This window comes from Suricata suricatta, chromosome 2, assembly GCF_006229205.1.
Source record: "Suricata suricatta isolate VVHF042 chromosome 2, meerkat_22Aug2017_6uvM2_HiC, whole genome shotgun sequence".
In the NCBI taxonomy this organism is placed as follows: Eukaryota; Metazoa; Chordata; class Mammalia; order Carnivora; family Herpestidae; genus Suricata; species Suricata suricatta.
In genome coordinates, this window is record NC_043701.1 from 93,374,989 (window position 1) to 93,391,365 (window position 16,377).

At 37.5% G+C, this 16,377-nt stretch overlaps 1 protein-coding gene across 1 annotated transcript in view; it reads left to right on the forward strand.

Moving 5' to 3' along the window:
* HDAC9 (histone deacetylase 9) overlaps positions 1–16,377 on the forward strand; it is a 912,954-nt gene that overhangs the window by 531,938 nt on the left and 364,639 nt on the right. Inside the window, exons 11-12 of the mRNA XM_029929772.1 lie at positions 3,337–3,547; positions 3,971–4,188. Of these exons, the coding sequence (XP_029785632.1) occupies positions 3,337–3,547; positions 3,971–4,188 (429 nt within the window). The remainder of the gene's footprint in view (positions 1–3,336; positions 3,548–3,970; positions 4,189–16,377) is intronic.

Sequence of the window (16,377 nt, forward strand, 5' to 3'; positions counted from 1 at the left end):
ATTAAAGAATTATACTAGTTCACATAATAATATTTATAAAAATAATAACTAACATTTGTGTAATGCTTTATAGGTTTTAAAAAAGAAAGCACTCTCCAGACATATAATTTTATAGCTCCACATAGCCATTGCATGAAACAGAGATTACAGGCCATTATTTTACAGAAGAAGAAGCTGAGACTTGGAATATTTAAAAGTCCAAGATCAGGGCGCCTGAGTGGCTAATTCGGTTAAGCGTCCAGCTTTGGCTTAGGTCATGATCTCACGGTTCTTGGGTTCGAGCCCTGCTTGGGGCTCTGTGCTGACAGCTAGCTCAGAGCCTGGAGCCTGCTTCAGATTCTGTGTCTCCCTCTCTCTCTCTGACCCTCCCCTGCTCGCATGTTCTCTCTCTCAAAAATAAATAAATAAATTAAATAAATAAATAAATAAAACATTAAAAAATTTATTAAAAACATAATATTAAAAAATGAAAGTTTAAGATCACAAACCCATTAAGTAGCAGACCTAGGACTCAACCCAGGCTGGTGTTGGGAGATGTGACTTCTAAAGGAGGCAGTATAGCTTATAGAATTTACTTTGTGAGTGACTTTATTTTCAGAATTTAAGTTATTGACTCTGTCATGCAAAGGGATACATATCTGGGAAACCTCTCTAAGAGCAAGAGTAAACTCTTCCCAGGAGATACAGAGTGAATCAATTACTTTAAAAGTCCTGACATCTGTAATAGGATCTTGGGGGAGTACTGTCCTACTAGCAGAAGATAACAATAATTATTTTATACATATTCCCAAAAATAATATAAATTTTTTCCTTGTAAAAGATATGTAAGCCTTGCCTAGAAAAATTCATCTGTGATTTGTTGTGTAAATTGTACTTATCCAGAAGTCATGGGATGCATTAGGTTTAAAGAGAATTTTATTCCAACCCTTGGCACCAATTTTGTCAACCTTTAGTCTGGCTTGTTCAATTCACATCTTTTACAATATTGCCTGTACCTGGAAATTTTAAAGAGTTGACTATTTTGTGATTAATTTATCTTCAGAATATAAGGCCTGTATATGGTATGCTATTTTATGCACAAGCACCGTGTCCTAACATTTTTAAATGATAAATTTTGTAATTGGGTTCAATACATGTTATAAAAGCTATTGAAGAGATACCTGATTATATTTAGTATTTTTAATAGAGTGAAATGTTCTCTTACATGATACAATAATATACCAGTGAGGGAAAAGCAAAATTTGGTTGTTGTTTTCTATCTGAGGATGGAAGAAGAAAGTCTTAAAAATACTGATTTCAGCTATGCCCTTGAAATTCCACATGAACCATTAGTAAACAATCGGTTCTAAGGGAAAAGAAGAATTAAGGATTAAACTAAACATAGGTGTTCATGGATGGTATTTACACATCTCCACTTATTAAAAATTATTTTTCTTCTATTTTTCCTATTCAGATGATAAGCAAATACCAACACAAAAGCTTCATATGACACATGAATAGGCATTTCTTTCCACTCTTTTTGCATGTTCTAACTCATTCCTACCAGCTAACACAAACATACACCACTTTTAATGTGGTCAGAAAGAATTTTTTCCCAAAGGACCAAGGACTAACGCCAGACCATTTAATGTTTCAATGGTAATACAATTTGGTGCCGTCGGATGAATAAACCAATGTGGTTTGGATTGAAGGTTCGTTTTTCTTTGCTTCCATTTTGGTGTGGATGAGGCCATCACAATTAATTTTTCAAGCTTAGCATTGCTTTGGCAAAGGGATCTCTAATATTCCATTTCCCTGCTGAATAGTGGGAACTTTTAAGGAAAAGAGGCCAAGAGAAGGAATCACTTCTAGATTAAACATTGCATTGACTTGCCGTGTGACTAAGACAAACCATTTACCTCTTTGTCCTTCAATTTCTCCATCACTGAAAATTGCTTCGCTTCCCTAGTGCACAGCAATTTGAAAGATGAAACATGAGTTTTAAAAAAGAAACATGCCACATAATTTTGAGGTATTAGACTTCTGCTTTTGTAATGCCAAAATGACCTCCATTCATTAAATTCTTTGAATAGGATAATTCATTATTACTATTGATGGTATAATTAGTATTGCCTTATTACTGTGTTATCATACATTTCAAGTTCTTAATAGCACTTTTATTTGATCTAATTTCACTTGTAGTTTATTTTATTAAACAAAAGTATCTGGAGTGTCACTTTCAATATTTAGAGATTTGGGGATCTGTTACGAATTAATATAAAATACATGTTTAATTCAAATTCCTGCATATTTTATACAATCTTTCATTGAGCTGGCCGAAGAATTTTATTTAAAAAGTTAAATATTGAAAACCTACTGCTCTGTGAACTTATTAGAGGTCATTAGAGGAATTGCTCCTTCTGCATGAAATTCCAAAATTAGAGACTGTCTTATCCCCAGCTTCTTTATTTTAATGTTTATTTATTTATTTTAATGGGGTGGGGGAGGAAGGGCAGAGAGAGGGAGACAGAGAATCCCAAGCAGGCTCTACTCTGTCAGCACAGAGGCTGATGCAGGGCTCAAACTCACAAACTATGAGATCATGACCTGAGCCAAAGTCAGACGCTTAGTGGAGTGAGCCACCCAGGTTCTCTTCCTCTTCAGCTTCCTAATTGCTAAGAAAGATACAGTCATTAGTTCAGCACTTTGAATCAATTTTATGTTTCCAATATGCCTGTCACTTAAACAGTAAATTCAAATATTTTAAAAATAAATTTCCCAGTCATTAGGCCTGAAATTAGTATTATTATTAGTTAATACTAAAATAATCTTTAAGTTCAGTACAATGCTACTCAATACCTAATTAGCTCCTGTGCTCCCACTCTATTTTTATTCCTTCTTTGTTAATGCAGGTAGTTTAAAAAGACATGCTGTTGGGCAAAATAGGTGAAGGCGATTAAGAGGTACAAACTTCCAGTTGCAAAATAAATAAGTTGCGGAGATGTAAAAAGTTCAGCATAGGAGATATAATCAATAAGATTGTAATAACTGTACGGTGACTGACGGTAACTACACTCCTCAAGGTGAGCAGTTCATAGTGAGCGCTTCAACAACGCTGAATCACTATGTCGTATGCCTGAGACTAGTGTGATGTTGTGTGTCAACTACACTTCAATTAAAAAAAAACTAGGAGAAAAAGAAAGACATGCTGTTATACATTTTCCATACTCAGCCATCAGTAAGATGGGGTTCCTTTTGGGTAGGAGAAGGAAGAATTATGGCATAAGAAATTCGTCTAATAGTGTACAGACCTAATGGATGAAAGAGGATTAACATCTTGATTATTTCTTGACACAGGCTTCAAATTCACTTAAAGAAAAACAGAAGTGTGAGACTCAGACACTCAGACAAGGCGTTCATCTGCCTGGGCAGTATGGGGGCAGCATCCCAGCGTCTTCAAGCCATCCCCATGTCGCTTTGGAGGGAAAACCCAACAGCAGCCACCAAGCTCTCCTACAGCATCTATTACTGAAAGAACAAATGCGACAGCAAAAGCTTCTTGTGACTGGTAATTAGAATGGTGCCATCACCTTAGGGCTTTATTTTATCAGTGTTCCAGTGCAATGTCCCTTTGGCTCAAGACCCTATTAAAGATTTACAGTGTCGTGCAGGGGTCTCCCTGATACTTGGTATTGTGGGAAGGGTTACCATTTTCACTTATTCCTCTAGATACATGGTGGGGAAAACCCCTTATCTTATTAAACCTTCATGCATACCAGGGTGGGTTACTGGTGGGTCCCTGGGGAGACACATACCTATCTAATGTTCTGGCATTTCTGCCTGTACCCCTAGAAGAAACCTAGGTTTCTTCTGATGTTTGCCTAGCAGAATCACTAGTTTTCATCAAATTTCTCATATATCTATTTTCTATGGCTTTTTATCTTTTATAAAGCAAAATTGTATGTGTGTATATATGTGTATTTTTTTTCAGGCGGAGTTCCCTTACATCCTCAGTCTCCGTTGGCAACAAAAGAGAGGATTTCACCCGGCATTAGAGGTACCCACAAATTACCCCGTCACAGGCCCCTGAATCGAACCCAGTCTGCACCTTTGCCTCAGAGCACATTGGCTCAGCTGGTCATTCAGCAGCAACACCAGCAATTCTTGGAGAAACAGAAGCAATACCAGCAGCAGATCCACATGAACAAAGTAAGCCCCCAAGTCAAAGTCAAAATGTCGTAACCACCAATGGGGGAGGACTGGGTTCTCTTTACTGATCTGGGCACATGAGAGGAGAATGTTAGTGTCTATCCAACATAGTCAAAAGGAGATTGCCATCCTACCCCTCGGGGATAGCATCCCTCTACCAGTATTTTCAGAAGCACTACAGTCACAGGACATTTATAGCAGAATTGAGATTATAGATTAGTAAGGGCTTTTATGACTGAGGAGCTATTTTACTACATAAGCACACACAGGTACCTGGGTGCAGAGCCCCATTTTCTGGTATCGTGGGGAAGGCTTGAGGCAGAGTGGAACGTGGTGGATCGACAGCTCAAGAAGTTTGCACAGGTGCAGGCAGATACGACAAGTTAGCCAACAGAGTACTTCTCAGCAACTTTTATGTATCTATGTTATATTTATTTTTAGTATGCCCCACTTTATTCCAAACAGTGTTTGAAGCAATTTCTCAGAAATATGTGGTAATTTTCTGGCAACCTTATTGTGGCCAAAATGGAAAGCTGATGTCTGTATCACACATCCTTAGAAGCTCTCCTGCCGAGACGACCACAAAGAAACAGTGATTACAATATAACAGTATCAGACAGGCCAGACGAGGAAAACATTTTCAATGAATTCTTAAGCAAAACTGGTCTACCCTGATTTGCCACTACTCTCTGCTCTGAGTTTACAAAGCAGAGTCTTCTCCTTCCTGGACAGTGTTATGGTCCTGGATATGGTCATTCTATTTATTCACTCTCCATTGTTCCTATATCACGTGCAAGTATCATGGAGAGAGGTTTTGTATTAAGAAAAGATATTCCGTTTACTGACAGGTAGCTAAAGAATGGCTTACTATTTAAAAGTTTTATTGCATTGTGATATAAGCAAAGCAAAACCACCTGGGCAAAGGTCAAATCATCTTTAATAGCATTTAGGAGAAAGGGGGTCTTTATCACGTGCTCACGTAATTGCAGGTAAGGTAGGGCGAGAGCTTTTCTCTTCTCTTTGGCCTCCAGCTTAACAGGCCAGAGCCATGAAGGAAACACGGGCTGAAGACCATGCTACTGAACAGAAGTTCCTCCAGCCCAGCCCTTTGCTGCTTTCAAAGATGATGTGAATGTGTGTGGGATTGGGGAAGTAGGAGATGGGGATGGACGGCGGTGTAACTACCTTTCCTGCCATCTTTCATTCTGCTGCGGACTGTATTTCACTATATTGCATTCTCTTTATAATCAGACTGAAGCCTGTTTCATTGCTACCGCATGTCTTTAAATTTATCAGATTATTTTCTATCAAATCAGTCTCCCTGGAGATCAACTTCCTTCATATGTATGTAGTAGCAGAGTGCCCATTGACTTAAATGTGGCCCTCCATATGTCTGCTATATTATGGTAGAGTTCAGTTTGTTTGTTTTGTGTTCGCTCAGCACTACTTGCACTAAACTACTAGGTATTCTTGAAAAATTGTCCAGTAACTAGAGAGAAAAAAAATATGAAGAAAGAAAGATTGGGAATCCTACCTTTGCCTCATAATATTTTGATCTGAAATTAGGTTCATTAGACTCCTATGAATACTTTTAAGAATATTTTGGAATGCATTTTTCATGACCTAGAGATGCCAGAGTTTCAGACTCAGTGGTATGCTAAGAACAGAATCTTTCTGTTTTAGTATCACACTTGAGATTTTGACAGGCGGATGCTAACCCCAGTCACATGGAAGAAACCTAGATGAAAAGCAGGCATTTGCATTTGAGCAATGAGAAAAGCAAATCTTATCAGAGACCTTCTCCCATGTGGAGCTGATTCCTTGGAATCTGTTAAGAATTCTTCCCAAAATTAGAAACAAACCTATACTTTCAGGTACATGTTTGTACAGTGGTTTGACTATTAAATCTTGTCTTAATTAGGCAAAATGAAGTCCAGAAAACTTCAAAGTACGAAGCTGATCTTTATATATTAACCCCTCTCAGCTTGGGTGTTTAGATTACTCAAGCAGGTCTCTAGTTGGCTTCTCTTCAAGTATGTATTCCATATGTTTGATCAAGTGGCATATGCACATTGGGTATTCTCCAGAGTTTGAAAATATTTCACCTGCCCTCAATTGTGTAAGGAAACAGAGAAGAATCTTAAAGAATAAAATATTGAATCTCTGATCTATTTTGAAGTATTCACCTTAGAACCATCAAGAAATGAATTGCTACTGTTCCCCCTTCCCCAGGAGGTGATGAAAACATGTATTTCACATTATGTGAGGGCCATAACTTAGATGCCAAAACCCAATGTGTTTTTGTATAATTATATATTTATGTATATTCTAACCATTTTGAATACCCATTAATGAGAAATAACCACACAAAATTTAATTTATGTAATTTTTTTCCTGTTACAATGGATGAATCTATATTGAATCCCTTCAAACTGGAGTCAAATGGTTGGCATCATCAAAACATTGTCCCTGCTCTTGAGCTACTTATGGTAGCAGGAAATATATGCTCACATAAAGACATAGGTATACAGATAACATATTTGAAAATGTCCTTTCCTTTTGCTCCTTCATCTTTTTCTTAAGATTTAGAGAAGCAAAAAATGGAGTGACAACAAAAGAAAAAATAAGCATATTTATCTCTAAAACTACATCATATTAAATATGATTGTCCTTCCTGGTATGAGATCTTTTAAAATGTTTATTTTTGTGAGGGGGTGGCAGAGAGAGAGGGAGAGAGAATTCTAAGCAGGCTGTGCACTTTCAGTGTAGAGTCTGACTCAGGGCTTGAACCCACTAACCGTGAAGTTATGACCTGAGCTAAAACCCGGAGTTGAATGCTTAACTGATTGAGCCCCCTAGGTGCCCTGCTGGTATGAATTTTTTTAAAATTTTTTATGTTTTATTTTAATTTTGAGCAAGAGAGAGAGGGAGGAAAGGGAACAGAGGGAGAGGGAGACACAGAAACCGAAGCAGGCTCCAGGCTCTGAGTTGTCAGCAAGGAGCCCGACACGGGGCTTGAACTCTTATACTATGAGAACATGACCTGAGCCCAAGTCAATGTTCAACCGACAGAGCCAACCAGGCGCTCCTCCCCCTGGTATTAAATTTTTAATGATGTAATTGAATTGCTAATCATCATTAGAAGAATTCAAAGCAAACCTATATTTTTCAGAATTTATATAATAATTTGCTCATTAAACCTTGAAAACTTTGTCATATCTTGCTATTATTTGAATACATTTATGAAAGCAGTAATTCCTGCTTATTATAACTATGCAATGTAAATACTACTACTCATACTAAATAACTTACCTACCCGTTGCTTGATAGCTTAACGCCATTTACGTGGGAACTCTGTGTGTCAAAAAAGAATTATTTGTCTCATACAATTATGGTGTAAGTACTTAGTCACTTAGCAGAAATATCCCTGGAATGGGTATATACAGTGTTTGTATTGTTATACCTACACAGTGGGGCAAGGCAGAAAGGTGAGTGGAAAATCTGTCAGAATGATTTGTCTTTCTGCTCATCAGGTTGAATATCTTAATTTCACTGAAGGTATTTTGAAAATTTTAACCATAAGAAAATCATGACTTATGCTATTTGTTCCTTTTTTTGAGACATTTAAAATATTTGGAAATGCATTAAACAATTTCTGCTTCTAACATACGGTACATTCATGAAATGATGACTTGTGGGCATTTTTTAAAAACCAAGTTTCTTTATGCTACTATCAAAAGAAGATTGGTGCTGGCTGCTTAGTTGGTTCAGCACTCAACTTTGGCTCAGGTCATGATCATGTTTTGCAATTTCAAGCCCCGCATCAGGCTTTCTGCTGTCAGCATGGAGCCTTCTTTGGGTCCTGTGTACCTCTGTCTGCCCCTCACCTGCTTGCGCCCATGTGCGCATTCTCTCTCTCTCTGTGTCTCTCTCTCAAAAGTGAACAATAAACATTAAGAAAAAAAAAGAGGATTATTACTTTTGCCAGGTATCTTTTGTTTATTTACTGAAAGACAAAAATGGTTTCTAAAGTAGAAGTTTCTCCATAAATACAGATGGCAAACAAAAAAGTAGGAGAGTATTGCTAATTTTCTTATAGGATCATTTTAAATTTGATATCGTCACAGATTTTTCTGGTACAAAATGACTATGATTAATGAAAACAAAACACACTGCCGTTACTTAGACATTTTTATGGTTTTTGAAGGAGTATTCCAACCACTGTCTAATTAATAGAAGGGCACATCTCTAGTTGTAACACTATCTGAATGATATGCAGAAATTTTCCTGTCTTCAGGCATTTGTGTTGTGAGATCATCTGGTCTTGACCTCTGCCCCCTGCCCAATGACATTATTCTTTAAATCATTCCTCTGTTATAGTATTTACAGAATAGCATCAATGCACGCTAAATAATTCTATTTTAGTTAGAATTGTTCTAATACCTATGTTTTCCATATTCATTCAATCAAAACCACATGAGCAGAAACTTTAAGAAACTTCTTTCTTCATTCAGTACTTATTTGAATGAAATGCTAATTTATTATGCATTTATCCATTTAGCAACTCACTGAATTTTTGCCTTGTGCCAAACACTATTTTAGTCACTAAGAAAATAACATTCAGAGTCCTCATGGAGCTTAAAGCGTGGGGAGCAAGGGAGTGAAATATTCAGTAAACGCTAATACGATGTGTTAAGTACTAGGATAGGGGACATGAGGAAGAAAATTGTTTTCTTTGAAGAAAGAAAACTTGAGGCTTGTCCAGTTACCTCTTTGGGTTCTCTTGTCCTTTTTATATCTTGCTTTCCTTTCTTTCTTGCTTTCTTGCTTTCTCTCTCCCTCTGTAATATACTCTGTGATAAATATCTTCTGCATTCCTATGACTGGATATCAGCCAACACTTTTTTTTAAAAACCCAGATAAATCATGAGATGGTATCTTATATATGTCAAAGTTCACTGTAGATATAAGTATTTATTATATATTTATTACTATGATACTTAGGCATTTTGACATGAGTGCTATTTTATCATAATAAAAATATATCTAGGACAAGATTAGTAAAAGGGAGGCCAACCAGATGTCCTGCCTTGCCCTTATTAAAACAGGTAGATATTATGTCTGACAAGCAAGGCATGAATATAACTTTGCTCAAATGCTGGAATGGAGCAAATGGGGAGTTTTCATTAATTTTTAGAAGAGAATTTGACCCTTTATTTGAGTAGTATCTGTTGTATTCTTGACATAATTTTCTAACAGAAATGTTACATATTCTTCATAAACCCTCATGATTCATCCCCACTCCTTGTCCCCAATCATCCATCCACAGCAGCCCAGGGAACTGTATTCCTTCATGCCTCTGCTCACACACAGATACAGTGTGCATGTGTGTACGTGTGTGTGTTATTTCTGTCTTACAAAGGATCCCCGAAGGTGGTTCTAAAATAAAACTATTTTGTGCACTATTGAGCAAAGCATAATTTTTCCCAAGGAAATTTATTTGAAAAACAACAACTGTAAAGATGTTGCATTCCAGAAAGTTTATACATTTTTTAACTCTCACTCCTATTATCAAACAGCAAGAAAACACTTCGTATTAGTTTTATTTTAATAAAGGTAATTATATCCATGGCTTCCTTGTGGGAAGGTTAAAATTTTAAGTAAAATCAGATGAGGGACAATATACCAATTTTTGCTCTTTGCTGGACCTATTACTCCTGGTGTATCTTTTATGCACTGTGCTTCTTCCAGCACTTTCTCCATAGGTACCTTAGGGATAGGGTCTTTCACGTAATACCAGCACCTTTTTATAAGTAGGACCCACCATAAACTGGGACACAATGCTAACGTTCTTTTACATATTATCTTCTCAGACTTAACAACTCACTCTTTTTAATATCAAGAAAGTTAATTTTGAAGGGCTTAATTACGTTGGCCCAGGGACCAGGCTAGCAGTTGACAGAGCTGGGCTTCTGACATAGGTGGTATGACACAAAAGCCTGTCCTAAATGTGTGCTTACGATTTTACTGCTCAAGTAGAAGAGAAGATTTTCTTCTTAAGATTTTTTGAAATTTACTCTTTTTCACTTCTTTTTTTAAATTTTTTTTGTTCTTTATTTATTTTTGGGAGACAGTGGGAACAGGGGAGACTCAGAGAGAGAGGGAGGCACAGAATCTGAAGCAGGCTCCAGGCTCTGAGCTAGCTGTCAGCACAGAGCCCAACGTGGGGCTCGAACCCACAACCTGTGAGATCATGACCTGAGCCGAAGCCGGACGCTTAACTGACTGAGCTACCCAGGCGCCCCTAAATTTTTAGTTTTAGAGAGAGAGAGAGAGAGCACGTGAGCAGAGGAGAGGAGCAGGCAGAGAGAGAAAGAGAGAGAGAGAGAATCTTAATCAGACTCCAAACTCAGCTCAGAGCCCAAAGTGTGGCTCAATCTCATGACCCTTGGATCATGACCTGAACTAAAATCAAGAGTCAGACACTCAACTGACTGAGCCACTCAGGCACCTCTCTTTTTATAACATGAATTTTTATTTCAGGTAGGCTTCACACCCAACGTGGGGCTTGAACTCATGACCCCAAGATCAAGGGTCATCTGCTCTACTGAGCCAGGCAGGTGCACCAAGACAAGTTTTTCCTAATTTTATTTTTGGCAAAAAGTATAAAACTTAAAAGTGAAGACAAGCAAACAAAAAAGAAGGGTGATCTTATTTTATGTATTTATTTTTGGTTTGGGTCTGGATTTGTGGGGATGAAGGCATTTGTTTTCCTGACCCTACTTCCCAATTTTTCACACATGGTCCTCCCTACAATGACTCATTTGGAAGTTGGTTTACGTGGTGACACATTCAGATGTCCATTGGATTATAAAGCTTTCCGAGAGTGTGGTGTGAATGTGGTACAGCCTGACCATGTTTCATGCCTTTCTTGCATGCTGTAGAATGGTCATTTCTTTAGATTGGATCAACATCTTCTCATAAGAGTTCAGAGCCTGCCCAGTGCTGAAAGTGTACTGACTTCATCAAGTTCAACTGAAATGCAAACTTGGCATCTCCTCTCTGGGTGGTTGGAAAATGCCTTGTTTTAAGTTTTGAAAAATGGATGAGTAGAAACTTGAACTGGGCTTTCATTTAGGAAAGTAGGCATTACCATTGTCAGGTTTAATTTCTCTCTATCCATTTGACAGTATGTTTCCATGCAGAGTCTTTAATCAACAATTTAGGATTACATTTTGCCCATTAGATGGATAGTATGTACAAAAACTTTAGCAGGCACTGAAAAGCGGTCTTCCATTTTATAACAGTAAAAAGCCTCCTAGATTATTTATCTATCTGTAGAGGTTTATAAAAGAAACTTTGACTTTGCCCTTAAATAGATGTTATTTCGACATGATTAGCCCAGTGTAAATAGATCCGTGTAGGTATGTGCTGAGCTTCAAAAAACCCACTTACTGCCATACTGGCTTACATCATCATAGAGAATTCATATAGAAGCATTTCACTACATAATTACAAGTTGATGGTTTATAATACACAGAAAATGGCTTGTTGCTTTATTATTAGATGTGATGAAATCCTGTGTTTGTAAAAGAAACTAAATGACCATTTCAGTGGATTAATGTGTAACTTTCGTAAACGTTCCCAGTGCTGCTTTCATAACTTGCAGACCAAGGGAAGGACCTCGACCTTTCCTTTTCACTCTGCACTGTTAATCTAGTCAGAGAAGCTTTTACTGAATGAGAAAAACAATAGTTGGACATGACTATGAGGTAAGAAATTAGGGGAAAGAAAAATATCTGGGGAATTAAACCATGCAAGTAGTTTGACTGATGTTGATTCCAGGCTGTTCAAAGAGAGAGGAAAGCTAAATAATTTGGTTGTTTCTCAACCTTGACAAATAGTTTCATTTGACAGGATGAAATAATTAAGTCTTAACTAAGGAATTTTTAATATAGCTAAGTGATTTGTGGACATGAAAACCACCAAGACGTAGCAGTCCCTTTGTTCTAGATTTTGGCTGCTTATAAATTCCTGATTTTAGTTTTCTTCCCCTGTATCTTTCTGCCCTTTCTCTAAATGCTTACAAAATCTAAGGGATTCTAGTGACCCCAAAATGTCATATGATCTAGAGTATTCCCATTCCTTCAGGCAGAATTGCGTCCAGGGCTCCACATCCAAAATGCACCGTTACTCTCTTGCCATCGACTTAGTTGTATCAACCAGCTATAAAAACTCACTTGTAAAAATAATTTCCTGGCATGGAGTCATTGATGGTGTTCCACAATGATTGATTAGCAACCGCTATGCTGCATACTAAAAATGAAAATAAAGAAGGCCTGTTCTTTCCCTTGAATGGCTCATAGGCCTGCAAACATATTATTCTAGTCAAAGATAGTTCTATATAATGCATAGGTCATATGAATTGCAAGATCTAGAATGCCTGGTAACATTTCCAAGAGAAGTTTCCGATGTCCTGCAGAACTATTTGTTAGTTTTGCAACTTTGAACAAAGTATTGAACCTCCTTGTCCAGTAATTCTCTAATCTGCATGATTTAGAGGTTTATAGACAGGATTACATGAGAGGATGTACTCAAAGTGCTTTGTAAACATGGTAAGCACGACTGAAATCTAATGCGGTATTTATATTCTTATTTAGCTCTAATAGTTCTTTTTCTTCTTATTCTGTTAATAAAGATGGTTATCTGGAAGTGCTAAAATATTTCCAAGACACACATTTCCTACTTGCCTCAATCTTGCATCAAGCTACTTTATTGTAAAGCAAACTACTAAATTTTATTCCATCGTGAGTCTTTGTATTCATCATGAAGCAGACCTTTTTTCTCTTTGGAACAGTATACGATTAATTACTGAATTATTTACTGAGGTATAATTTACATAGCAAAATGTACTCCTTTTGCTCTATAATTCAGTGAATGGTGACAAATGCATATCATCATATAATTACCACAACCAGGGGCGCCTGGGTGGCTCAGTCGGTTAAGCCTCCGACTTCGGCTCAGGTCAGATCTCAAATTCATGGGTTCGAGCCCCGCATCAGGCTCTGTGCTGACAGCTAGCTCAGAGCCTGGAGCCTGTTTCTGGTTCTGTGTCTCCCTCTCTCTCTCTACCCATCCCCCTCTTATGCTCTGTCTCTCTCTGTATCAAAAATAAATAAAACATTAATTACCACAACCAAGATAGAGAACAGTTTCAACTTCCAAAATCCCTTGTGTTACTCCTTTGTAGTCAATGCCTACCCCTACTTCTAACCCCAGGCAAAGTAGTTGAATTTTTGCCATGTAGGAAACATAAAACAAATAATAAGTATAAAGGATAGTGTATTTTAAGAGCGAGCAGACATCAACTCTCAATGATCTAAAGCATAGAATGTTAAAGGAAGAAGGGCCATAAGGGGTTATTTTCAGACGTCATAGATAGACTCTCTGGGGACTGGATCCATTCCATTGAACTGCTGTCCTTGGATAACCCGGTATCTTAAAAAGCTTTTCAATTTTTTGTCAATCTTTAAAAATAGAAAGATTTCAAATATAAATCTGATTTCTGTCATTGTCTGAAAAATTGAAAATCTGGCTACACTGGAGCCCACATTTCCATGTGGCAATTATTTTCTAGGGTTTATTCTTGGTCATCCATTTTAAATAGGGTTTGTATTGCTATCCAGATGACCAAAGCAAGGGTTGGCGAATGGAGAGAAAGGGAGATGTTTATCAGTCAATAGATTTGACGATCCTGGGCTTTGAGATCTTGTTTCTTCTGAGACAAAGTCCAAAATTGCCAAGGGTGCCTTTCCTTAACTGTGCCTCTATCCATTACCCTTAAAAACCAAAGAAAAAAATTGTAAGAAAATGTACTATCAACTGAAGATTGGAAAGGGAAATTTCTATTATGTAATATAAAAAGACATAAAATGACACAGTGCTGTAAAAGAAGGAGAAAAAGTTATTTTTGTTCTAGTTAAGTCTTGCAACACTCTATTGCTAAGGTTTTTATGTCTTAAATGTCAAGGCTTTCTGTTTCTACTTTTGCCCACCTAAATCCAATCTTCTATAGTAGCCAGCGTGATCATTTACAAATAACTACAAATCAAATCATGTTAAGGGTTTGCTTAAAACTCCCCAGTTGCTCTTTATTGTTCATAAGATAAAATCCAAATATTTTTTGTGCCCTACAAGGCTGCCATGATCTGGTTCTTGCCTCCCATCCCCACCCCCGACCTCATCTCCTACTCCCTTCTCTTACTTGCTGAGCCTCAGCTATGTTGGCCTCTTTTCCAGTCTGTAGGGAATGTCATTCCATCTCCAGGAGCTGTGTAATCCACAGTACTGTATGGAAGGTTCAACCTCCAGATCTTCTCATGACTTGGCCTTGGTGTTGAAGTCCCTCTTAGCTTAAACCTCACCTTTTCCGCCCATGCAAATTAGACACAGATGCTCTCCCATCTCCCGTCATTTCTTACCACATTAAGTTCTAGTCTTCAGTTGCTTACTTTCTGTTTCCTCTTCTGAGAGCTTGCCTAACTGACTACTCTTTTCAGGGCGTGGCATATAGTAAGAGTTCAACAAAAATTGTCAAATGTATAAAGAGTATGTCGGTAACTTTCTCACATTCCCTGGAAGGAGGAAATTTTCTAGTTCCAGAAGTTAACACCTATTTAAGTTATTGAAATATTAGGTATTGTTGAAGCCAGAAAAGGGGTGTTTTAATTGCACACGTTGTTTTAGACAACCACTTGAAGTTATAAAGATAAACACATGTTTATTTTCATATCTCTTCAATATCGGTAACAAGGAATATTTTTTAGTTTAAACTTTTAATTTATGTGAATAATGAACTAATAGTTAGAAATTTTTCTCTCGTCATTTAGTTTTGGTTATTCTGGTTATTTTCCTAAAATGCACAGAAGCAAAATGACATGGAGTATTTTGGCTTGAGGTAGAGGTCTTCTCTAAGTAGACCTCTTGATTTGAAAACCCTCCAAGCTCTGCATGTTGTGTTTGAGAACAGTTGGTACATACCTAATCTATTTGTGATTTGAGACAGAATTTTATCATTGTTTTACAATCTAGTTTCCTTGGAGCTTAAGGGAAAGGTTTCATTTTCCAAAAGAAGAATTTTGCATTTACTTAAGAGAAAAAACAAGAACAAAAACAAAAACAAAAACTTGTGCCATTGCCATTCCCCAAGTAAAATCTGTCTTAAAATCTGAGGCAGAATAAGAAAGTGATAAGTTGAGCTGAAGGTCATTTAATAGTCACATTCAAACATTTGTGCTTAATGGGTTGTTGACAATTTCAGAAAACCAGATGTCCATCAGAAACAGATTTACTCCTTACACACTCTTGTTCTTAGTTGCCATTCCAAATCTGAAGATATTTATGGGGACATGAAAGATCTCTGTGGGAAAATTTTTAAATATGAAATTTAAAGATACTTTATTTGACAGCACTTATGTTGACTTCTAGGCTTGTCTCAGAGTGCCTTACACAGAGATGAGCTGAATGTGCTCATGTGTAAAGGTTAGCAGCACAGCCTTTAAATATTATTTCATGAACTTTACATCATTTCAATGGACTAGATGATACTTAACATGGAATATAAAACACTGTAGTTACGGACTTGCTGTAATTATGAACCGAGCAGTGATTGATAAGAATGGAATTGTAATACTTAAGATGTTAGAAATTTAGATAAATTATCATACCTGGTCCATAGAATGTTAGCGTGAGTATCTATGAATGTGTGCTACAAACCCAGAATGTTCGTAGATTGCGTGCAGCATTCTTAGCATTCGGTACAATGTCTGTGCGGTAGCATGGAAAATACAGAGCAACACTGACAGATGAGGAAGAGCACAGATTAAAGGAGAAGGAGAAGCACAGCCATCATCTTCCTCTCTGCTGGGTTCCCCACCAAAGTAACTCACCTGGTGTCAGATGAATGACACACAGTTTTACAGATGGGCCCTCAGCCGAGATTCACACAGGTCTGTGCATTTATCTGTCACACAGATGTTTCGTCTTGTGTTCTGCAGCCAGCAAGGCAACAGTTCAACTTTGCTGGGGGATCACCTCCAGATGTTCAACCAAAGAGAGACTCTGCTACCCCACTGAGAGTGAGCAGGCAGCTCCTCCCTGCATCTGGGGCCACTCAGCGACAGTACAAAT